The sequence below is a fragment of the Spinacia oleracea genome, chromosome 6, assembly GCF_020520425.1.
Source record: "Spinacia oleracea cultivar Varoflay chromosome 6, BTI_SOV_V1, whole genome shotgun sequence".
In the NCBI taxonomy this organism is placed as follows: domain Eukaryota; kingdom Viridiplantae; phylum Streptophyta; class Magnoliopsida; order Caryophyllales; family Amaranthaceae; genus Spinacia; species Spinacia oleracea.
The window spans coordinates 72,895,217-72,921,342 of record NC_079492.1 but is presented as its reverse complement, the minus strand read 5'-3'; the positions used below and the strand labels follow the sequence as shown (position 1 = coordinate 72,921,342).

The 26,126-nt window shown below is 39.1% G+C and overlaps 1 protein-coding gene across 2 annotated transcripts; it reads left to right on the top strand.

Annotated features, from left to right (window-relative positions):
- Positions 1–2,802: 2,802 nt before the first annotated feature.
- LOC110805169 (NAD(P)H-quinone oxidoreductase subunit L, chloroplastic) lies at positions 2,803–4,519 on the top strand. Of its 2 annotated transcripts, none has more exons than XM_056833467.1 (5): positions 2,803–2,983; positions 3,107–3,190; positions 3,390–3,497; positions 3,795–3,889; positions 4,280–4,519. In XM_056833467.1, exons 1-5 carry the CDS (start codon positions 2,873–2,875, stop codon positions 4,425–4,427), a joined length of 546 nt encoding a protein of 181 aa, XP_056689445.1. In that variant the 5' UTR covers positions 2,803–2,872; the 3' UTR covers positions 4,428–4,519. The 2 variants fall into 2 exon arrangements, with proteins under 2 accessions (XP_056689445.1, XP_021866464.1); XM_022010772.2 differs by having other exon boundaries at positions 2,815–2,983; positions 3,104–3,190.
- Positions 4,520–26,126: the final 21,607 nt, after the last annotated feature.

The following is a 26,126-nucleotide window of genomic DNA, read 5'->3' as shown; positions in this document are numbered from 1 at the left end:
TTACTAAATGTTTTATATTCTTAGTTTTGACTTTCTAGAACTCATTCCAATCCATTTATGCATATTTAAGGCTCATTGTGTAGTTATAGGTCATATTTAGGCTAAAGTGCCATTTTCGCTCCCAACTTTGAACTTAAGAACCTAATGACTCATTTTAAACTTATTATATGATTAATATGCTTAGTTTTAAGTTTCTAAGACTTATTCTAATCTGTTTATGCACATTTAATGCTTGTTTGATAGTTATAGGTCATATTTAGGCTAAAATGAGGCATTTTCGCTCCTAACTTTAAAATAAAGAACCTAAGCACTCATTTTAAACTTAATACATGTTTAATATGCATAATTATAACTTTATAAGACTCGTTCCAATCTATTTATGCACCTTTAAGGCTCATTAGGTCGTTGTAGGTCATATTTAGGCTAAAATGACATTTTCGCTCCCAACTATGAACCAAAGAACCTAAGGACTCATTTTAAACTTACTAAATGTTTTATATGCTTATTTTTAACTTTCTAGTACTCATTCCAATCCATTTATGCACATTTAAGGCTCATTGTGTCGTTATAGGTCATATTTAGGCTAAAATGACATTTTCGCTACAAATTTGAACTTAAGAACCTAATGACTCATTTTAAACTTATTATATGATAAATATGCTTAGTTTTAAGTTTCTAAGACTTATTCTAATCTGTTTATGCACATTTAATGCTTGTTTGATAGTTATAGGTCATATTTAGGCTAAAATGAGGCATTTTCGCTCATAACTTTAAAATAAAGAACATAAGCACTCATTTTTAACTTAATACATGTTTAATATGCATAATTATAACTTTATAAGACTCGTTCCAATCTATTTATGCACCTTTAAGGCTCATTAGGTCGTTGTAGGTCATATTTAGGCTAAAATGACATTTTCAGACTTGTTGCAGGCCCCCCAGTTGCAGCATACGATGTACGCTGCAACAGGGGTCTAAAAGCCCGCTGCAATAAGGGTTTTTTCTACTAGTGTGCAAGCTCTGTTTCATGTCTTGTTTTTGTGTTGGTAGTTTTGTTTCTTGTTTTATGTATTCCTGTTTTAATTATTTATTTGCTGCCAAGTTGAGCTATATATTCTGCCTCTATATTTTGTGATTTTTGTGGTTTTCTACGTTACCCTAATAATATATAATTTTGTTTGTGTGTTATCTCTTTAATTCGGAATCCGTTGAATATATATGATGTACTTCTTTGGTATATTAGACGGTTGATAAGTGTCCTAACTTCTGTATTTATATATTTGGTCACGTCAATATACCTAGTTGGTAATTTCACTCAGCTACTAGACTATTGAACTTCATGTTATGTGTTCGGTAATGTCCATAAAAGCATTTGGTAATGGCATATTAAACTACCATACTGGTTTTTCAATCATCATTGTGCATTGGTAGTGGCTACAAATATTCGTACACAATACTATAATCAGGGTTTGTCACTCAAGTTTGGTAAGTGCCACGTCTAGAAATTAATTCTGAATTCAACTTTTGTTCATCGTATTCTGCCTTCTAACTCAAAACGCAATTTTAAGCATCTTTTTCCTCGGACCCCCAATAGCTTACATGCCCCCAAAATGTCAATATGTAACTGTGAATTCAACCAAATAACATTACGAACTAAAACATAAATTTGCAGCACTTAGATCTAAAAAATTGAGAAACCAAATATTGAATTGTGTCGACATTTCTCAATCTTCGACAACCATTTCTCCTTATCATCAAATTAACATGCGCTCGGAAACGTTGCAACTCTCATTGACAACCATTGTCATTCAATTTTGTTGTAGTTAATTTTTTTTCTTCTGGAGTATGAGCAGAAGTTAAAGATGATGGAAATCATGGAATGATGTACTGAGAGAGTTGAGAAGGGGAGTGGATGTCAGGGGCAGGAGATGGAGACAACGCGCTTCGATTTGGTTTCGCCAGTAAGTTTTCAGGCACGAGCAGAGGAGAGGGGGAGGAAAGAGAATTGAGCTAAACCCTTAAATTAACAAAACTCAAAAGTTAATTATTTTCCTAATTATTTTTTGGAAATTATTTATTGGTTTTCACAAAAATAAAAAAATTGATTTTTCATATTTCCCAAAAATCATTTAATTGATTTTTCGATAAAAATGTTAAAGATAAAAGAAAATAGAAAAAGATAAGATAAAATTAATTTATGTGGTCCATATTAATTCCACTACCATGGTCATTTATATTATGACTATCTTAGAATTTTTAGTATCGAAAGGGATTTCCTCCTTTAAACTCACAAGATTAGCTTACGTTTGCTCTGCTCGACAGGACAAGGCATTTCCAGATCATTCAATTCCCCAATTCCACAGCCAAAACAATTGCAAATACATGATTGTTTATTTTAAATCATGTGTCTAGCATGTGTCTAGCATGTGTCTCATGGCTCCGTTTGGGTTCACAAAAAATGAACCGTTTGGATTCACAACAAACATTTTGAATAAAAAGTGAGTTTGGTTCACAGAAAATATAGCATTTGGGTTCACAGCAAACATTTCGAATGTATAGTGATTTTCGCAGCAACCTCACAGTTGCTTAAATTATTGGTGCTGCTGTGGCTTTGTTTTGAGTTATAGGTATGTTAACCAAGTGCAGCTATAAATATAATTAGTAGTCTGCACTTTAGTTGATAATTCAGTTGAAATTTGTTGTTTTTATAAGTATACTGAAAAAAAGTACTGATTTTATTATAAAAAAAAAGTTAGCAAAAATCTAAATTTTGTGGGGTCCTAAACTTTGTCATCAGATACAGACCATGAGTACCATGAAGAGATAAGGGATTGAATAGAAGGGGTAAGGAAGTGATCCAATAAACTCAACAATGAGTTGTACAATAAGCTTCCACCCCGTCAAAGCTCTGCCTTTCCTCTCCCCTCCTAAATGCAAACCTGGTTTCTCCGTTATCACTTGTGCGCACAAGAAACAACCTTCGGTATGTATGCCTTAACCTATTTGACAGGGCCATCCTAGGCTCCTAGCTAATTCATCCTTTCCTGATAATACCTACATTTTTTATGGCAATTTTAATCTGTGTTTCTTTATTTGTCAACAGAAGAATAATGGAAGCAATATTTCTTTGAAGTTAAGCAATGATATTAAATCTAATTGGGTGTTTCAATTTGGACTTTTGGCAACCACTGTATGATCTTCATCTTTAACCCCATAGAGTAACTATATTTATACGACCTCTGTTAATTTTAGTTGTACCGTATTGACTAATCCAAACACGCTAACTGTACACGGTACAACTAGAAAAAACAAAGGAAGTATTTAATGGATTTTAATTGTGAGCGAGGAAGAAGCTGTTAATACATTTTGATGTGGAAATTATCTAACAGGTTGCAGAACCAGCATTGGCAGTTACAGGAGTAAATAATCAGGAAGATTTGATTTGGGTTTTGCTTAAAGCTGGAGTTGTGGGTTTTTGTTACTTCCTTATCATGCCAGTAAGAAAATTCGTCCTCTTTTTTATATTATTGGTCCAAAAATAACAGTCACATTATCTTTAGAACCTCGTATTTTTTAGGTTTATGCCAGAAAAATGATTTATTATTATAAGTATTAATTTTATTCGACATCATATGATAGAAATATAGAATACGTAAAACGTTACTAGTATTTCCTGACTAGGATCAATAATGTACTTCAATATCCTTTCAAAAAAACAAAAAAATGTACTTCAATATTATCATATACGTCGTAGTAGTTTATGTTTGACATGTTTGTTTTTATATTTTTGGCAGCCGATAATCATGAACTGGCTAAGAATTAGATGGTACAGAAGAAATCTGCTTGAGATGTATTTTCAATTCATGTTTGTGTTCATATTTTTCCCAGGGTGAGTATATATTTATCTCTAAGTTTATCAATGTATCAAAAAAGAAACGTAACTAAGGCATAAACTAAGCCGTGTATAAAAAATGCAATTTAATTTAGTACGAGTATTATTTAAATTTTAAAATAATCTTACACAAAAGCTTTTGTATAATGTTAATTACGTTGTACATTATTATGTGTTTTTGATATGAAAATTTGCTATTTTACCCTCTCTTATTCAACAATATTTACAATTATTTACTTATTTTCTCTTATTTTTACACACTCTCCCTCTTTTATTTTAAAATTTATACAAATAGTAACCATAATTTTCCGTAATCGTTATGAAACGAAGTCAGAATGGGACAATTAAATCCGAATGTCATGTAATGGTGGGATAAATGTGGTGCAGGATTTTGGTGTGGGCGCCATTTCTAAACTTCAGGAAATTCCCACGGGACCCAACTATGAAGTATCCATGGTCTAAACCAGAGAATCCATCAGAGGTTAAGGGTGGGTTTCTCAAATATCCATGGGCTACTATTGAAGATTACGAATGAGGATGAAAGGATTTTCTCCCTAATTGAATTGGCATTACGACTCATGTAAATTGATTACTGCTTAACATATATATAAGGACCTTTTTATGCAAGGTCTAGCTCATGAGCGAGTAATTCCGTAAGAAATCACCTAATTATAACCCTTTTCTAACAAAGTTAATGCGAAATGAAATTCTTAAGATAACAACACATAAGGTAAACAAATATCATTGATTGATATGTAATAAAAACTGGACAAACATTTAATCATGAAGAAATGTACCTCCATGATTAAATGTTTGGAAACTATATTGACGTTAACCGCTTGAAGTTCTTTAATACATGAAAGAAAACTACAAACTACTTACTAAGCTCAGCGCAAAATTAAGCGCCAAGGCTATATGGAAAGATACGAAAAATATGAAATGCTTTGTTTGTGTGTTGATGATGTCCCTCGAATTGCTGGTCTCTGCTTTACATATACCCCTTGATAAGAGGTACGTGGTTGAAGGTCGGTTGTAGGAGAGTGAGAGTTATTCCCCATAATTGCTTTAACGGGAGAGAGGGATTGGCTGATTGTGGTCACGTCAGCCTTTGACCTGTTCCATGCTTCCAACTCTTTCGCAACTAGCGTTGGGTTTTGGGCTTCCTAGACTCGTGCTCCTCTTAGGCTTGACCTTTACTGGGCGGCTCTGTTTCCTCTTTCTGGGTTTGTGACTTTGTTGGGATTGACTTTGTTGTTGGGCTCCTATTGCCATTAACCTATCATGTACCCTTACTAAGGGTAGGTTTTAAAATGTGTACAAAAAGTTTCCCCCTAATTTGATAAAGAGCACATGCAGCGTACTTATCCAAATTACCCCCTAGTGAGAAGGGTGATTCGGCTAGAATGGACTTCTGCCAGATATGGGCTGTATGATCCCCATATCTGAATCTGAAAAAGTTTTCTTGGATTCTTCATCTTGGTTTTGGTGAATGTCAAGGATGGAACTACTGATTCTGACCATCTTTGGTTGGCTTCTTTGATCCCGTATTCTTGTGAAGAGTTTACATGGGTGGATTTGAGAACAGCGGGCCACTTGAATTTCGTGGTGCAGGACATTCAAGCTAGTCAGATAATTCATTAGGTTGCGACCCTTTCTTTACCATGGGGTTTCTGATGGTTTTGTAGGTTGGTCGTCCCGTGTTGTTCCAAAAAAGTGTGATACCTATGCCTCGACTATTCTCGACTGGGGCAAATTTATTGATCTGCCCTTCTTCGTCATCGATGATTTGCCAGCTAATACGGGGAGTGCCCAATATTAGCCCATGAAGCGGTCCATACTAGTTCAATGTAACGAACGGGACATGCGTTTAGACTACATTACTAATCTGAGTTGCTTTTAATGCACAAATGTTAACTAATGATCGTCAAAGGGTGATTTTGATAGATTTACGGCTAACAATAATATGTATTGTCCAAAGATTATCTTATAAGGCGTGATAAATAATCAAATTAGGTTTGACAGATTTATAATGGTGATTAAAGAGATAAACAGATCTGGCACATTATAATATAGTTTTGGCTATATTGCGGTTCTCGGGAACTAATCACTTGGCTTTACTCGCTTTCCTTTTATTCGACAAACGTTCCTCGATTTAACTAGACCCTTGGGCAGGATCCAGGCTTAATTTGGGCGCTTATATGGACAATGTTCCGTTTAACAAGAGTTAAGACGGCGGAACTACCGGACGTATAGGGCGATTATAAGGACGTATAGAGACCTTTGTCTTAGGCTTAGAGATTATGGGTAGTATGAGAATATGATTTGGTGCCCCTTACTCGGCCGTTTTGATGCTCTATTTATAGGAAATAGGCATCGTTTGAGATGAGAATTGTTAGAATTTGAGATGCGCTGAAAAGCATTTAGGCGCAAAGAACATTTCGCGCGTGGCACCTGGGCTTGAGAAATGTCTCATGTTCAGGTGCTAGCGCCAGATTTGTTCAACATTTGAATTTGAATAAATTAGGATCGTCGCTTGAGAATATTTTTGCGCATGAGCTTTGGCGCGAGTGATTAGCTGCGATGGGCCCTGGGCGCAAGACATTTCTTGCGCACAAAATCAATTTTCATGCGTTTTCTCAGCTATCAGCTGATTTAAATTCGGTTTTTTTGCCATATTAAACTCATATAGTCCTTTTTCTAATTTTATTCTATTAAAACTCTGTTTAGTCCTTTTTCTATATTTTTAGGATTCTAGGAATTTAATCGGGATGCGATTAGAATTCCTTAATGATTTTCAATCTTTTGTTAGGATTTTAATGGGAATGCAACTAAAATTCCTATAGGTCCTAGAATTTTAATTAGAATGCATTTAAAATTCCGTTGACGCAAATCTATCTTGGACGACTTACTATTTTTAGCAGGCACTTAGAAGGAAGCTACTATAAATAGCAGTTACTATAAATAGAAACTTAGGGTTTTTGTTAAAAGATTCAGTCAGTCTTAGAACACCCGTTGTTTAGGAATGCGTTTGCCAAGTGATCGTTTGGTTTCATCATCGAACTTATCGCTTTTAGCCGGAGACCAAATGTAGGCGTCTACAGTTACCCCCCACTTTGATTGAGTCTGATCAAGACGTGGATCAAATTATTGGTAGACGGAGTGCGTCTAGTGAACCTAATATTTTGGAAATTGATTCATATGCGAGGGTCATCACTAGGAATGTCAACATTTCTCCTCCCGAGTGATGACATTTGACTTAAGGGTTATCACTAGAAATATCAACATTTCTCCTCACGAGTCATTGGATACTTTGCTGAATGAACTTGTACCTCCTTACAAAGAAGGCAGAAAACTTGGGTTCCTCGTTTTTTAGAAACAGTCACTTTTGACCCCCACTTTTGAAAAGAAAGCGCAAAACTTGGGTCCCTCATTTTTTTAGAAACGGGCGCTTTGACCTCTCGCCTTTTGGAAAAAGAAGGCGGAAAACTTTGGAAAACTTGGGTCCCTTGTTTTTTTAAAAAACGGGCGCTTTTTACCCCCACTTTTTGAAAAGAAAGTGGGAAAAATTCGGTCTCTCGTTATTTGGAAATGGGCGCTTTGACCTCTCGCCTTTTGAAAATGAAGGCGGAGAACTCTCTCGTTTTTAGAAAACGACAATTTTTGATAAACTTTCTTTCGTTTTTTTAGAAGCGGTGACTTTTAATTTTGAAAATGTTCTTGAGAATTCTTATTTTTTAGAAATAAAAAAATCTGATGAAAATGATTGGGTCGCGGACGATTCAGCGGATCGTAATTATTTCCTCTCGTTTTTTTATAAAACGAAAATTTGATTTGTTTTGATATTTTTTGTTTTTGAAAAATAATTCGGAATTTGCTATTTTTTATAAATTAGAAATTCTTATGAAATAATTGAGATAGTGATCGGTTAATTGGATCACGATTTATTCTTTGAAAGGTCGTGGCCTATCGATGGGCCAACGATCCTTATTACTCCTTCCGTCCCTTAATACTCAACCTATTTTGACCGGACACAGTTGCCAATGCACAACTTTAACCAATAATTTCTTTAACTACATATTATAAAAACTTATAAAATATTAATATTTTGAAAATATAAATTAAGATAAAGCCAACAATATATTATATACTAATATTTGTTTTCATATACTATAAATAAAATAGGGTCAAAGTGAATTATGTGAATAGTGAAAAAAGTCAAACCGGGTCGAGTATTAAGGGACGGAGGGAGTATTATATTTGAAAAAATAATAATTTTAAAAAACCGCTACTTTTCCCTTGAGAGGGAAATCGTAAAGTATAACGGTTGATTTGCAGTTGGGCGAAGTCTATGTGGCCCGAAAAGAATTTGTTAGAAAATTTTTGGGGTGCAAGATGTTTGTTATTTCCACAGATGTTTTCGTCCGGTATGCTTTGCTTATTTTCTGCTCAGATTTGCTTTTGTATCTTTCTTAGCCAAAGTTACTCACAAGCAACTCCAAATCAAATTTATGCAAGTAACTCCAAATTTTCTTAAGTTCTTGGCTTAATTTTTAGTTAAATTTTGTATGAAGTTTATGCTCAAATGATTTGGGGCTCTTTAATTTTGGCCCACTTTCTTGCAATTAGTTGCTTGAATATGATATTTATAACATGTGTTTGTGCATGTCATTTTTCGCAAGTACATCAATTTGCATTTGATTTTTGTCTTGATTGAATTAGCTGTAGACACCTAATTTTGTCCCCATTCCCGAAAGGGAAGGTTCGATGATGAAAACGTAAATCTCTACTTGACAACGCATCTCCTATAAAATAACGAATCTCATTACCCCTTTTCATTTCACCCGAAACCTGCTATTTATAGAAACCTGCTAAAAATAGTAACTGCCGTAATGGGTAGTTGTTAAAAGTGGCAAGTCATAAAAGATAGAAACCTGTCAGAATTAGGTGTTGCACTCCAACATAAATCCTAAATGAGATAGAAACTGCGAGAGAATCCTATTCCTAATATGATTCGAAAGTAAGAGTCACGTATTAATTAAAATCCTAACGAGCCTAGAGTTCGTAACGGGCCCAGACGCATCCCTTCACAAGGTTAATACGCACTAAAGGACTGAATTAAATCTCAAATACTCAGGATTCTAGGAATCCGAATCTGACTAAGAAAAACAGCCCAGACCCTATTTTCAACGCCTGGCTCTGGGCGCCGAAATCTTCGGCGCCCAGGCCTGGGCGCTGAAAATACCTGGTACGTGTTTTTTCCTAATTCCTCGTGGATTAGAGTTCTGCAATTCTATCTTTCCACGAACCCTTTTCTATAAATAGGGCCTTAAGTTCGACGTGAAAAGAACACACAACACACAATTATATTCTTAGTATTGACTCTAAACCCCTAAGCCTAAGCCTCACGCTGCAAAACTGATCACGCATTCTGTCGCAATCGATCCATAAATCGAACAGAACGTATCCCGTCCCATAATTTGAGATTCGTTAAATAAAAGGAGAAATAGCAAAGTCAAAGTGGTTAGTTTTCTGAGAACCGTGACGCACCTCTCAAGGGTGCGTCGTAATGTGTCCCTTTTCCATGGTTTAATTGCTTTCCTCGCCCTTTTATGAACTGTTAAACTAACTAAAATCTGATTGTTCGATCACGCTTAATAAATATGATATTTTTGGGAAATTGTATTATCATGCTAGGTCCCTTAAAACAATCTAAATCAGATAATCGCGTTCGATCTAGTACTATATGTTGCATATTGATAAAATCAACTCAGATTAGTTTAATAGTTAACGTATGTCCCTTCAATGATTTATGCTGAGCTAGTAAGGATATCCTGCCTCTGGAGTTATCGAAGAGCGAGTACTCCTCTCGGTAGTTACAGTCCCCCGAACCCTCAATCTCTACCCTGCGGGTGTACGTTGAGCGATCCCCACCACCAGGGATCACAAGGGAACCTACGGCCGTCGTGGTCAAACATAATTGCACTCCCTTTATGTCATGATAACCGGGTTTTGTCAGTTTTTCTCATTGTCGTTAAAAACTGAATGGCGACTCCTATATTACTAGTTAATTGGGTGTAAACTCACAGGAAATCCAATTACACTTGATTTGACAAAAAGAAGCGTCACACCCACGAGGGACGAGGTCACGCAATAGCCTCGTGCTTTTTCGACCCCCTCACATTAGCCTTCAAGTGTACCTTCAAATTGGTACTCGGGACGCAATGTAGGTACTTGTGGCTTTGTTTCTTGCGTTATACATAGTCTATGAGTGGTACAAAATGTATGAATTTTAATTCCGGAGTTGTTTGGGCGAATTTTGCATGTAGAAGTGTTATACTATGTTGAACTTAGCAGCACGTTCGTACTTAGGGAACAAAGTTATTTGACTCCATTTAAGTAGAATGTACTTTGATCATTAGAATAATAGGTGCTATTTAGTTGGTTAAGGTATTATGCCTTAATATTTTTAGGAATGCTAACACGTGGATTGTTCATTCCATCTCATTCCATCTTTACTCATCGCCGTTTGTTTACAGTTGTGGGCTTTCAAGCGTTCTCCTTTTCTCACCCTCGGTCGAGGAAGGAAAACTATGGATATCCCGTTGCTATTTGATGTAACACCCTAATAATTCATTGCCTTTATAAAACCATTATCCAACTTAAAATAAAGGAATTACTAAAGTATCACCGTGATAACGGTTAAGGCTAGTACCAGAATTACGCAACGGAAATTAATGTCAACTAACTTTCAAACCAACATAAATAATAATTATTGAGGCCTCCTACAAGTTGGAACCATAACGGCCCAAAACCAAAGTATTAAAAATCCAACAACCCAAAAAATGAATAAAGTATAATTTTAAAATTAGTTTCAAAACACAAAAGAATGCAACTCTCTCAACCATCCCAAGCTACATGATTTCGATCGTACTTTGATCTACCAACCTGCTAAATTAATCTACTCCTCAACAATGCAAGTGCAAATGATGAATCATCATAGGGTCATTAAGGCAAAGGCCATGACCAAGAGACACAAAGCGAGTAGTCAGCAAAAGCTGAGTACTGACAAGGCTAGAGTGAAATAAAACTATAAACACGAATCACTCGCTAAAGTACTAATCAACATGCAAAAGCTATTTAATAAATAACAAGCAAATCATGAGTACAAGACTCGACTCTTGACTCGACTCTTGACTCACAATTTAATTAGAATAAGCTTCGAATGGGCCAAAAGAATATTCCATAAAGGAAGGGTGTTGGGAGCCCACCAAACACCACAATAAATAATAAATGAAACAACGGAATTCCAGCGCATAAATTAAATGAAACAACGTCTTGTATATATCATTAGTAGGAGAACGAGTTTTCCGGTAAGTCTCCCCCTGTAGACACCTACTTTTGTCCCCATTCCCGAAAGGGAAAGGTTTGATGATGAAAGAATAAATATCCACTTGACAACGCATCTCCTATAAATAACGAAACTCAATCCCCTTTTCATTTCACCCGAAACCTGCTATTTATGGAAACCTGCTAAAAATAGTAACTGCCGTAATGGGTAGTTGTTAAAAGTGGCAAGTCATAAAAGATAGAAACCTGTCAGAATTAGGTGTTGCACTCCAACCTAAATCCTAAATGAGATAGAAACTGCGAGAGAATCCTATTCCTAATATGATTCGAAAGTAAGAGTCACGTATTAATTAAAATCCTAACGAGCCTAGAGTACGTAACGGGCCCAGACGCATTCCGTCATGAAATTGATACGCACTAAAAGACTCGATTAAGTCTCAAACACTACGGATTTCAGGAATCCGAATCTGACTAAGAAAACAGCCCAGACCCTATTTTCAACGCCTGGCTCTGGGCGCCGAAATCTTCGGCGCCCAAGCCTGGGCGCTGGAATTACCTGGGTACGTGTTTTTTCCTAATTCTTTGTGGATTAGAACTCTGCAATTCTATCTTTCCACGAACTCTTCCCTATAAATACAGCCCCAAATTCGACGTGAAAAGAACACACAATTCATATTCTGAGTATTGACTCCAACCCCTAGCCTGAGCCTCACGCTGCGAAATTGTTCACGCGTTCTGTCGCAATCGATCCATAAATCGAACAGAACGTATCCTGTCCCATAATTTGAGATTCGTTAAATAAAAAGGAGAAACAGCAAAGTCAAAGTGGTTAGTTTTCTGAGAACCGTGACGCACCTCTCAAGGGTGCGTCGTAATGTGTCCCTTTTCGATGATTTAATTGCTTTCCTCGCCCTTTTTATGAACTGTTAAACTAATTAAATCTGATTGTTCTATCACGCCTAACAAATATAATATTTTTGGGAAATTGGATTATCATGCTAGGTCCCTTAATGCTATTTAAATCAGATAATCGCGATCGATCTAGTATTATATGTTGCATATTGCTAAAATCTACTCAGATTAGTTTAATAGTTAACGCATGTCCTTTCAATTATTTATGTTGAGCTAGTAAGGATATCCTGCCTCTGGAGTTATCGACGAGCGAGTACTCCTCTCGGTAGTTACAGTCCCCCGAACCCTCAATCTCTACCTTGCGGGTGTATGTTGAGAGATCCCCACACCAGGGATCACAAGGGGACCTACGGTCGTCGTGGTCAAACATAATTGCACTCCCTTTATGTCACGATAACCGGGTTTTGTCAGTTTTTCTCATTGTCGTTAAAAACAGAATGGCGACTCCTATATTACTAGTCAATTGGGTGTAAACTCACAGGAAATCCAATTACACTTGATTGAATAAAAAGAATCGTCACACCCACGAGGGACGAGGTCACGCATTAGCCTCGTGCTTTTTCGACCCCCTCACAGTGGCGACTCCACTGGGGATAGTGAAGGAAATACTCGTGCTTGTAGGTAATCAAAATAGCCGAAGGGTGAAACGATCCTACCCCGCGTTTATTTCCCAATCAAGTTGGGACGACCTCAAAATCAACATATTAATGTGAACGGGCAGAACAGCATAACGAATCTCGGCTCCCTCAGGAGTTGGGACTTAGGATACCTTTTTTCGCCAATAGGGGGGTGCATACGCCGCGCATGTTGCCCACTCGGTACTTGTGCAGGTAGTACACCTATCCCGAACCTAATCGCTCGCTCATTAGGTCCCTCTCGCCTGCATGCCCCCTTGGCTTGCACTTGCGGGTTGGCCTCTTGGGTGAAATTCGTCTGTTGAAGACACTACCTCGACCGGGGCATGTGTTGGATCTACGATAGAAGCGGTACCAAGCCAGGCGCAAATAACTACCCATAGAAGCCTATCATAAACTACATGACATGTTATTATCGCCTCATGATGAATGTTAGTTATGTGTAGCGAAATATGTGATTGTGTGTGACAAACTATCCTAGAAAACCAACGACCTTAAAAATTTCCCAAAGATTCATAGACTAATTTGCCAAAGAGTTATACCGAAATACGTGTTCCGCAAACCCGAATGATCGCCACAAAAATAAGCGACGCTCGGGATGGCCTGTAACGAATCCCACAAACGTTGCAACGCGTAAAGGACGTTATTAGGCAAGCACGCAAATCGAAGTCGCATAAACAGAAGTAGACGCAAACAGAAAACGAGAACTAGCCAGGGACGCATTTTCAACGCCCCTGACTGGGCGCCAGAATTTCTCACGCCCCACGCTGGGCGCTGAAGTTGCTGCTTGGCCTTCTGGTCAGGCGCAGCAGCCTCGGTGCCCGCGCAAAAGGAAAATACGTAGCACAAAAAATGTTTGTAAAAAGAATTGCTACGAGGGCGTAAGAAAAGCACTCGATTTCAAAAGCGACTCGTAAAAAATTAATAACTCTTTGCGTCGTTGTTAGGCCTCCTACGACGACAATGCTCGGCACCAAAAACCGAACATGCTAACAATTATGAATGTCACACGGGCAAGTGTTTCGAAAATCCAAAGAATGACCAAAAGAAAAAAAATTAAAAAGTGTACCAACAAAAGAAAGAGTGAAAAACCAATAGAGAGAGTCGAAGTCTAGACTAAGTAATGCTTGAAACTTTGGGAACCTAAACTTTATCTTATCTTATGCCTAGGACTGGTCCTTCCACTTGGTGCCGATCAGGGAATCAACGGTTTGTGCGTCTCGAAGATACATTGCCAACATCAGGTTTAGTGACTCCAAGCTCCGTCCGTCGTCCCTCATTTCAAGGATCTCCGCTTCCCCAACCTCGATTCGCACCTTCAAACATGTCCATCGAAGATTTGCGAGACCAGATGGTCCAAATGACCCAACTTATGGGCCAATTGAAAATGGAAAATGAAGCTTTAGCGGCTGCGCAAGCCAAAAATGACCTCGATAACGAGAAGAGGATTGAAAAAATGGTCCTACAGCAAACCATGGGGAGCAAATACTTCTCCCTCGATCCTGAACCTTTTCCTGGCAAACTACCAGAAAAGTTCAGTTCATCTGACTTACCAAAGTTCAAGGCCACGGACAACCCCCGTGATCATCTACTGAGCTTTGTGAATGCCATGAACTTGAAAGGCGTGGACAAGTCCATGTATTTACCTGCCTTTCCTTTGTCCTTGGAACCTGTGCCGCTCAAATGGTACTATCACCAGGACCCTAAGCTCTTCCCCACTTGGGAAGACTTTGTCAGTGTCTTCATCAAGCAATACTCGTCGAACATGGATTTCCAAGTCACCATGCGCGAGCTGGAAGTTCTCTTCCAAAAGAAAAATGAGGGTTTCACAACCTACTTTGCTAGATGGAGGGACCAGGCGGCCCAGCTAATCAATAGGCCTCCCGAAACAGAATTGGTCCAAAAATTCATTGACAACCAGGACCCGGCTTACAGACAACACCTTAGGTACCTGGGACTTGACAATTTCAAAAGAGTTTATGATGTGGGAATAAAGATCGAGGACGACCTCGCCAAAACCATACAAAGAAAACCCACATATAAAAACAACACCTATAATCGGGGTAACACATCCCAAGCCCAAGAAGTCCATGCTGTAGAAGAGACTCCCGCCCGAAGAAGCCCTGGAAGATGGGTCCGAGACCGAAAGTTTTCCCCACTCGGGTCGACTTTGGTACAAGCCTTTGAAAGATTAACCAATCAAGGAAAGTTGAGACCTATAGGCCCCACCCGTGACCCTCCTGTCAAAAGCAAATATTGGGTCGAAGGTACTTACTGCAAATTCAATCAAGGAAATGGGCATGACACTAAAAACTGCTGGAACCTAAAGAATACCATCCAGGACATGATAGAGGATGAAGTGATACCTCTCCCTAACGTTGGCAAACCCAACAACAACAAGAGCCCACTCGGCTCTTGTCACATCTCTCTCGACCAACCAGAAAATGAGAACTTCGACCCTACCACTCGCTGTGGTCCCCATGGATCGAATCGAGAGAGAAGTGTGCGGTGTGTGGGATGATGATGCTGAAGATATCTACCTATCTCAAGTGTCGGGCCAGGACCTCTTTACTGAAACTTGGCCCGGGTATGCTCTCATTGACACCACCACTCAAGAACCCGAAGTCGATAACCTCACCAGATCAGGAAGAATATACCAGCCAGACATTCGCCCACCTCCTATGGACGATATCCCAGTCAGACAAGCTCCTGAGAATGGACGGCACACCACCGTCGCAGAAGTAATTGAAAATCCTCTTTTGAAACAATTGAAAAGAACCAAGGCTGAAATTACCATCTGCGATCTCATGTGTACCTCAAAAGAACATCGCGAAAAGCTTATTCGCTCACTTGACCTCATCTCAGTGCCTACAGATATCACGCCTGACTCATTGGTTAACCATGTCACGAGAGATGCTGGAGAAAAGGCATTAGTTTTCACTGACAAAGATTTACCCAGGGAGGGGGGTGCCCATAACGAAGCCCTCTATCTAGTAGTTGGATGCAAAGGGCAAAACATCCCCCTAGCGCTCGTAGATAACGGTTCGGCGGTTAACGTTTTCCCGTTGCGAACCGCCTATTGCCTGGGACTAGGAAGCAATGACTTCCAAACCTCCACATAAGGGGTACGAGCCTATGATAACTCTCGAAGACCTGTGTTGGAAAAAATCAACCTTACCATACAAACCGGGCCTGTGGCACGCACCACGGAGTTCCAAATAATTGACATCAAGCCCACTTTCAACCTCCTATTGGGGCGACCTTGGCTCCATGACTTAGGAGGTGTGGCTTCTACCCTGCACCAAATGGTTAAACTTAACCATAACGGGGTAATACTAGAAATCCGCGCCCCTCCTCTCGACATCAGCTGTACTATGGTTGGAACGGCCGAAAGTGCAGACGTCCTTTATGGGTTTCAAATGGAAGAAACAATCCAGTTTATTGAAGACTATGATCCAGCATTCCTAGACCCGCATGCATCCCGGGTCATCCCTAGAATTCTGCTAGCTCAAGGTTATTTCCCAGGAACCCCATTGGGCATAAGGAAGAAGGAATACACATTCCATCCTTTACCCAACAAATCTATTCCCTTTGGCTTAGGCTATGAACCAACGGAGGAAGATATTGCTGACCGCCTGTCTGGGCTACGCCTTAACAAAGCCAAGCAAACCACCCTCCTTCCCCCGTATCAAAGAACCCTTAACGGGATGTTCGTTCGGGAAGGAGAAGAACACCCATGCTGCGATTTCCCTGAACCCTTCGTTCAGGATGGCTTGCTAAAACCCGGATTTGAAATTTTCCATGACTGCCACACCTTGGATGAGGCACCCCACCTCACCAAGACTATAACAGCTGAAATATTGGACAACCAGGCTCTATGGACATTGTTTAACGAATCGAGGCCTATGGAGAACGAGACTGTGATGACTACCCTAGCTTTACAAGATGAAGGTTTCGATCCAACCCGGTTAATCTCTCCTGCATCAACACTAGAAGAGGTCGAGAACGGATGGGTGAAGACATATAAGTGGGTCAATACAAAAGGAATGGAATTCAAGATGAGTACCGGTGAAGGACCGAAGTTTTATGAGACTAAACCCCAGGCTTGAGCCACATAGAGCACCATTAGTAAAAACCGCCTAGTAGTTCTTTAGATTGGTAGAAAAAATAATAGAGACTTTAGATGGTCCTAAGGCCCCTTAGAATATAGGACAGTTTTATTTCAGTGTGTTTTCCTTACTTTCCGAATCAATAAAGGCGTAATATTTCTCCAAAGTTTTTTTTATTCTAACACTAAATAAAGCACCAAATGTACTTGCAAAATACAAAAATAAAGAGGCGGCCCACTCTAGGCCCAACAAACAAAGCCCACTCGGTTTTGAAATAGTGCCATGGGAGCCAATTCCCGAAACCCACAAAATAAACCGCACCATCCCATTCATATCCCCAAAACATAAAAGTCAACAAGTGTAACCATAAAAATCAACCCATAGAACCCAAAGAAGTCAAAGGAAATCAAAATCCAAAACGAAAGCAAATGTTGCTTAAAAGGGGAATTAATAAAATATAACCCCCACCAATCCTTCAAAAACGACACGCACCTCAACCCACCTCAAAAGCCTACACAAGGATCTTCATAACTTCCGCACCCTAACTCCATTTTCAAAACTGTTTCGAGTCACGAATAGAAAAAATTAATCCGGACAAAAATGCATTTCACGCTAACAGCCAAAAAGCCTCCAAAATAACCTCAAAATTGACTTTAAATACGAGCAAAAAAATCAAGGCACAAAAAAAAAAGAAATAAATGCAAGAACATGTGAAGCAAAGCGTCAAAAATTGACCGCCCAAGTCATTTTCAGAGCCCAGGGCTGGGCGCCGAAATCTTTGACGCCCCAGCCTGGGCGTTGAAACTCTTTGTCTGCCAAAAATTTTCTTTTCAGAAGTGCTCGGCATTTTATCTGCACACAACGGAAAAATAACGAACACTTAGGGGGTACAGTACGTATCCAAATAGGCTTACCAAAAATATAGCCATACAAATTAGTCGAATTTCATTTTGTCGCGACTTATGGCAAAAAACGGCAGGCGGAAATAATGATAATACTTCACTCATTTGACCGGTTAAGTAATATGCTACCACCTCAGGGCATATCTATTAAAATCTGGCATCCTAGAACTTATTCTAGCTAGAACTACGCGCGACCTGATTCTGACAAGATACGTAGGCAATCCTTACCAAGGATTCGGTCCAATAAAAAAAACATATTCTTTGTGCAAAAAGTGTTAGACATATAAAAACATAAAAAAGAGGAGAGACAAAAATAAATGAAAATGAAAAATAAAAATACGCCTTTATTGAAAAAATAATAAGAAGGAAAACAAAGTGCTAAGAATAAAAACAAACACAACCGAAATAAATAAAGGGCACCTACACCCTAGCAAGAACTACACTACTCTAGTTCTTCCGGATCATCAAATAAAGTCATGTAGAGGGCAATGTTCGCAGGATCCACCCCCACAGTCTTCTGCGCTGCCCCAATATCAATCTCCATAAGAACCGGCTCCTGGACACTAACTTCCAAAGATGCCAAGGCTTCAGAAACATTCTCAGTTATAGCCCGCTCAGCCTCAAGGGCACACACAATGGTGAGAGAAGGATTATTATCATCAACTAGACTAGCCACTGTTTCTACAGGCGGCTGAGCTTTCCTAACCCATACATTGTTTCGGCGATGATCTCCGCGAGAGCTTGCATTTCTTTTGGCAACAGCATGCCCCTTCATGTTAGGCATCTTTTTAGGCCTGAAACTGGAACGGGGAGGAACTTCCTTTCGCTTTCGATCAGGACGAGCTTTCACAGTCTTAATACTATAGGTACGAGGTTTGGCAGAATCAGGACCCTCATACCTAACATGAATACGAGGTATCAAAAGCTCAGCCGACTCCCCATTTCGAGCCTCGGTCCTCACATCTTTATCATCGGAGCTCATCCATAACTTTTAGTTTTCAGAAAGACCCACAAAGCCATTTGTAGCTACGGCCCAACGCGGGAGACCATCATAATACTTAGCCCACGCTAGAACCCGTGCTTGCGAAAAGGCCGCTACCTTAGGTAGTACCGTATCAGAAAAAGGGATAGTCTGTCTTAAACCATATTGACGCATGACTCGGTAAGGGAAAATATAAATGGGACGAGATAGCCCCAACAAAGAAACATAAACCGATACATCAGAACCCCCTGTCATAGTAGTCAAACCCCACCATGGTACCACCCACTTAATAGAACAAATGCCATAAGTAAAAAAGAAGGTCCATTCGGCCTCGTCCTGGCCTTGGTGCAAGTATTTTCGGTTACCCAAGGCTATAGGGCGATAATGTTTAGGATCGGCAGGAGCTTTCAAAAGTCTAAGTCGTTCCACGAGCCAAATCTGCAAAAAGCGGGCACGATCAAAAAATAATAAAAGAAAACGGTTCCTGGTGTGCAGTTTCAACGCCCAGGACCAGGCGCCGAAAATTCCAGCGCCCAGCCTTGGGCGCTGAAACTCATTGTGTACGCAAAAAAAAAAAACGTGTATACGTGCGCAAGGAAAAATCGATTACCTGCAGTAATAGGGGGCTTCCCTTAAAATGTTCAGATTTGGCATCCTTCTTCAGCTCATCCGCACTCAGCAAAGTCTCGGCAACAACCAACGGCATAATAGAATAGCAACTTTCCATCTGGCTAATCAAGGGGATCAACCTTATGTCACCGAACGCGCCATTGTTATTCGATAGCAAATAGTGCTTCAACAAGAAAATACAAGGGCTCGAATATTCAATTTATGTTCGCTCATATTCTTACTAGGCCTAAAGTGATGTTTTACAAGTTTTGCCAAGTTAACCTCGTTACCTACAACAATTTCAGCAAACATGTTATCATCTAGTCCTAGGAAAGCCCCTATGATTGTTTTACCCTCTTCAATAGTGCCAGGGGTAGCAGGAGTAGCATTAGTAGGATAACCAAGGATCGCAGCAAATTCATCTGGCAAAGGACATATTTCGTTGCCCCGAAAGGCAAAAATATGATGATCGGAGTCCCAAAAGCTTAGGGCAGCATGCAGAAAGTTATAATCAATATTAATTTGTTGTAAGTCTAAAAGTGCCTCTAAGTGGTATTCTTTTAACAAAGCCTTTTCTGTGGGAGTAAGGGCCCGTAGCCAACGCCTAACAGTCCGTTGGAGTGAGAAAGTAGGGATCGACATGGCAAAAGCAATGAGTAATTAAAACACAGCAAAAAGGGAGAAAGAAATTGAGAGTGGTGGAAAATAGGGACGTATCTAGCCCCTATATATAGCTGAATGCACCCAGTGACATCCTGATCCCATTCGGAAACGTGTTAGGAAATCCGAAAGTCAAATATCACCAGGAAAAGACTTCCAGCGCCCATGGCTGGGCGCCAAAATGTTTAACGCATGGCCTTGGGCGCTGGAAATGCAGCCCAAGGCCCAGATTTCACAAAACGCGGAATAGGAAAGGACTTAAAACCGTGTTGCTAAACACGAGGCCCTATTGCAAGTACGATCAAGCCCAAAGCACCTTTAGCTCCCAAATAAGCAAAAAATAAACATTAAAACTTGGTCGAAACTTAGACTTGTCTCAGAAAATGCTTATGTACACTTTTCAAAAACAAATTAAATATCATGGTCATTCTTCGAAACACCAAAAATGTGTGTCGTTAAGTTGTTGGTTTTCCAAATAAAAAATGTTTGTCTGTCAAAGGATTAATCCGGGCCAAGCTAAAACCGGATGTTGCCTGAAAACTAAAGTCGCACTCCACGGCTTCGCTAAAGTAGCACACTACTATAAAAGGTCGCTCGCACATACAAGCATGACCCCAAACATGATTACAAGATGCGAAAAACGACCAACGAGCCCCAGTGCTTGGGGGCTCGCGAAAAAATATACTCCAACAAGGAGCGCACAATCAAAATCACATTCCCGGACTACGCCATACACCATCTTATGTTTGGATATCTCAAAAAAAAAAGTGCAGGTTCAACCTCAGAGAAGGGTCGTCATTGACACTTATGCATGGTCCTCTGATCAAAGACCAAGTAGTGGAAAAAATCGAGCCGTAAAGACTAGCTCAAAACCACGAAAGCAGACGGTCGCAAGACAAAGGTCCGTCTAAACCTGTTGTCAATCCACGTTCAGGTTACAACTAAATCCGAGCATCCCTCGAAAGAATTCGCTCTTGCAAGAATAAATAAAAGACATTCTCAAAAAAAAAGAAATCACAATGAACAAAAAATAGAGACTTGCCCACCTCAATCAGGCAAGATCGCACCGCGAACCACGCAAGTTCCAAATCAAGGAAAAAACGAATTCAGGGATGTCCACCCTTAGCGGACAGGGCTCGCCCACCTTCAGCGGGCGGGGTCTGCATCACTAGCCGCGCAGGTCCTCAGTTTTCCAATAAATGAAAGTTTCAAAAGTCAAAAATGAAACAGGCTCGCCATCTTCAGCCGGCGGGGTCTACGGCGCAAACCACGTAGGTCCTTATTTTCAAAAAATAAATAAACACAAACAAATTTCAAAACAAATTCGTCCACTTCTATCGGACGGGGTTTCCACCCTTAGCGGACAGGCTCGCCATCTTTAGCCGGCGGAGTCTGCGTCACTAACCGCGCAGGTCCTTAGTCGCTGCAGCGATAACTTTCTTTGGTTTTCCGTTTTTCCCAAAAACAATGTGAGTAGCCTTTGGTTTTCCGTTTTTCCCAAAAACGATGTGAGTAGCTTTTGGTTTTCCGTTTTTTCCCAAAAAAACGATGTGAGTAGCCTTTGGTTTTCCGTTTTTCCCAAAAACGATGTGAGTAGCTTTTGGTTTTCTGTTTTTTCCAAAAAAGAGCGATGTGAGTAGTTTTTCTTTTTTTCCAAAAAATTAAAGTATTGGTTTTCCGTTTTTTCCAAAAAGAACGATGTGCTGGATTTTCCTTCGTTTTACGTCCCATAAAAATAAGGGGGTTTTCTCGTTTAGTTAACCCTAAAAATGAGAATCTTTAAAAATATTTTTACCTCGTGATTGGGCTTGGCCAGGCCCAATTACACTTTATAGCTTTGATTTCGAAAACATCTGTAGCTACTCCCAATGACAAAGTGAGGGAGTTTCTACGCACCTTTAGATCCTTCCAATGACAAAGTGAGGAAGTTTCTATACTATCAGTTGACAAATCCCAATGACACGTGAGGGATATGTCGACATTTCAAGTGATGACCCTTAAGTCAAATGTTATCACTCGGGGGCTCGTGAGACCCTCGCAAAACAGGTCACATACACCATGGCTTGTGTGACGCACTCCGTCTAGTACTTTGACCATCGTCTTACTCCAAGACTCAGTCAAAGTGGGGGCTAACTGTAGACACCTACTTTTGTCCCCATTCCCGAAAGGGAAAGGTTCGATGATGAAAGCATAAATCTCCACTTGACAACGCATCTCCTATAAATAACGAATCTCAATTCCCCTTTTCATTTCACCCGAAACCTGCTATTTATAGAAACCTGCTAAAAATAGTAACTGCCGTAATGGGCAGCTGTTAAAAGTGGCAAATCATAAAAGATAGAAACCTATCAGAATTAGGTGTTGCACTCCAACATAAATCCTAAATGAGATAGAAAACTGCAAGAATCCTATTCCTAATATGATTCGGAAATAAGAGTTACGTATTATTAAAATTCTAACGAGCCTAGAGTTCGTAACGGGCCCAGACGCATTCCGTCATGAAATTGATACGCACTAAAAGACTCGATTAAGTCTCAAACACTACGGATTTCAGGAATCCGAATCTGACTAAGAAAACAGCCCAAAGCCTATTTTCAACGCCTGGCTCTGGGCGCCGAAATCTTCGGCGCCCAGGCCTGGGCGCTGGAATTACCTTGGTACGTGTTTTTTCCTAATTCTTTGTGGATTAGAACTCTGCAATTCTATCTTTCCCCGAACTCTTCCCTATAAATACAGCCCCAAATTCGACGTGAAAAGAACACACAATTCATATTCTGAGTATTGACTCCAACCCCTAGCCTAAGCCTCATGCTGCGAAATTGTTCACGCGTTCTGTCGCAATCGATCCATAAATCGAACAGAACGTATCCTGTCCCATAATTTGAGATTCTTTAAATAAAAAGGAGAAATAGCAAAGTCAAAGTGGTTAGTTTTATGTGAACCGTGCCGCACCTCTCAAGGGTGCGTCGTAATGTGTCCCTTTTCGATGATTTAATTGCTTTCCTCGCCCTTTTTATGAACTGTTAAACTAATTAAATCTGATTGTTCTATCACGCCTAACAAATATAATATTTTTGGGAAATTGGATTATCATGCTAGGTCCCTTAATGCTATTTAAATCAGATAATCGCGATCGATCTAGTATTATATGTTGCATATTGCTAAAATCAACTCAGATTAGTTTAATAGTTAACGCATGTCCTTTCAATTATTTATGCTGAGCTAGTAAGGATATCCTGCCTCTAGAGTTATCGACGAGCGAGTACTCCTCTCGGTAGTTACAATCCCCGAACCCTCAATCTCTACTTTGCGGGTGTATGTTGAGAGATCCCCACACCAGGGATCACAAGGGAACCTACGGCCGTCGTGGTCAAACATACACTACTACAAAAAGTGGCAAAGAGATCCCTTAAATAAGACCCCTTATTTAAATAGCGGGTCTCTTTGATGGAGGAGACCTCCTATCCCAAAAAACGGGTCTCTTATATCACGTATAGAAAAAGAAAAGACCTACTATCATAGAACACGGATCTCTTATATTTCGTGGGCCCCATTTTAAAAGAAAGAGGAGACCTTCTCTCACAAAACACGGGTCTCTTTTTACACCCCTCCTCCTTATTTCAATCTCCCTCCCTCTACCCGCAAACGAGCAGTCTCTCTCAGCAAAACCTAGCTAATGTTAATGTCTCTCTCCTCCACAACCTACAATAATCTTCAAAAAGAAAAAATATATGGAGCTTCAGCAAAAACCCCTAAAAACAACGACGATTGAGAACATGTTGGTGCAGATCTGCGATTAAAAGAAGCAAATTATGGAGAAATTCCTCGCCATTCTCAAATTTATACTTCAGGTATCACTGGTATTTCTCTTTCTCCTCAATTTTTGATGATTTCTTCTAGTTATGTCATAATTTGTTGGATGGTATTATTTCTTGGAGGCGTAGGTTTGTCAATTAGGGCAAAGATTTGTTCATTTTTTCAGCATTTCTAGTTAATTTGTGATTGCTGCAGATATTGTTAGCTCTAATTTTATATTTGTTGCTGATAAATTTATGTTAATGCGTTTTCAATTGAACTTCGTGATTTATGTGTTGTTAGCTATGGTTTTTTTTTTGTCAATTTTGTTCTTTAAAGGAATAAACAACAGAAAATGTGTAATTTTTTCAATTTGCTTAAACTAGATACAGTTCTTGTTTCTTCAGATAATTATTGTTGGTTTAAGTTGTTGATTGCTTGGTTTCAAACTCCAATTAATGTGAAAGGTTCTCTGTGTGACTTTATTGAGCTTTAGCAGGTTTGGTTTGGAGAGTGTCTTCTTAGGTATTGTTGGAACTTAGAAATACCCTTGTGTTTGTTCTTCAGTCAATTATCCCATAGGAAATGTGAAGTTTGGGCGTTTGGCATTTGTAACTTTCAAGTAGTTTGGGATATAGATTGGTCTATAGTATTATCCATTCTGAACTTTCTAGGTGTCTCTGTTTATTCATGGAGAGGGATGTTATTTGTGCAGAGAGTACAACTGAGCATTTCTTTGAATTCATCATTCCTGATATAATAATGTTGACCCCCCAGAGAAACTCTGCATACTATTTTCTTACGTCACTCAACCAAGGGACTGGTTTTTTTTTCTAGAGAACTATGTGAGGTTGATACTATTAGTTCAAGAACTATAGAAGTATTCTTACGTATATATCTTCTGAACTCCGCCACTATTAATTGGAATTTGCGTAGTCCATGACTTGAAATATTTGCATAGTTAATGACTTGAATCAACATGGTCTTTTTTGACGGGTTTCTCCCCTATATTGTGTAGTAGTATGACTGCACAATCAGAAGAGCGAAACAAGGAGCCTTTGTAGCCTCTTGCGTTTATTTGTTTGTAGCCACGATGCCCTTATGGATGCATTTTCAATTTGGAGAAGATCATACTAAGCTCGTGCAATGTTATCTGATATATGCCAACAGTCCCTTGTAGATGTATTTTCAACTGCTCGTGGTTTGTTGCTAACGAGTTACTTACAAGATACTACTCACAAGTGGATGTTTCAACTCTGATATTGTTCAAATCAACTATAGCTCTTCTTGGTCTCAGTAGTTTAAGAATACTTTGAATTCAGATGGGTATATTAACTATTCTAATCTATACTACTATTTAATAGCAAGGATGCATGCAAGAAATATAGAATGCACGTGTCCCCTTTTGTTATTTTTTTTTAATTTTTTTTTTATATTTCAAAATTCCAAGTACTGTATTTTCTTTCACGTCGTTCATCAAAATCACCTCATATCGCTCATATCGCTCATCTCCTCTAATATCGCCTCTCTCCTTTCAAAATCCTCAACCCATTAAATTTCATTTCCATCCCATGGATTCCACCAGAAACTTCCATTCCCTCCCCCTAATTAATCCTTTAAACTCCAACCTGATCAACCACATTTAAAAAGTTTATAAATCAAATATAAGTTAATCAATTTCCTCCACCAAGAAGAAAATTGTGTTGGTATGATTAATCCTGTTTTTTCTCACTTGCTATATTGACATTTTAAATAGGTTCATCTATCTTTTCCAATTTGATTTAAAGTTTTGTTTTTGTCTTTTCCAATTTGATTTTACTCCCTCCGTATTTTTTTAAGAGATACACTTGGCCGGGCACGGGTATTAAGAAGAATAATTGAATGAAATAAAATAATAAAGCAAGTGGGGTTGGATAGATATTTTAATAATTAAATATGTGGAGACCATGTCATTTTGGTGGGTGGAGGGTGGGGTGGGTTTATGAAAATATTTGTTTAATAGGATGGTGGGTGATAGGGTATATTAGATGTATTATTTAATTAGATGGTGGGGTTGATAAGTTACTAAAAATGGCAAGTGTATCTCTTAAATAAATACGGCCGGAAAAGGCAAGTGTATCTCTTAAAAAAATACGGAGGGAGTAAGTTTTAACTATTTATTTCTACGATATTTGCTTGACTATGAATTTTCTTTCTTTTAATTGGGGGTTTATTCATAATAATTTTAAAAATCATTAAAATTGTCAATTCATGCATACTAAGTATAATTTTTGGGTTTGGAAC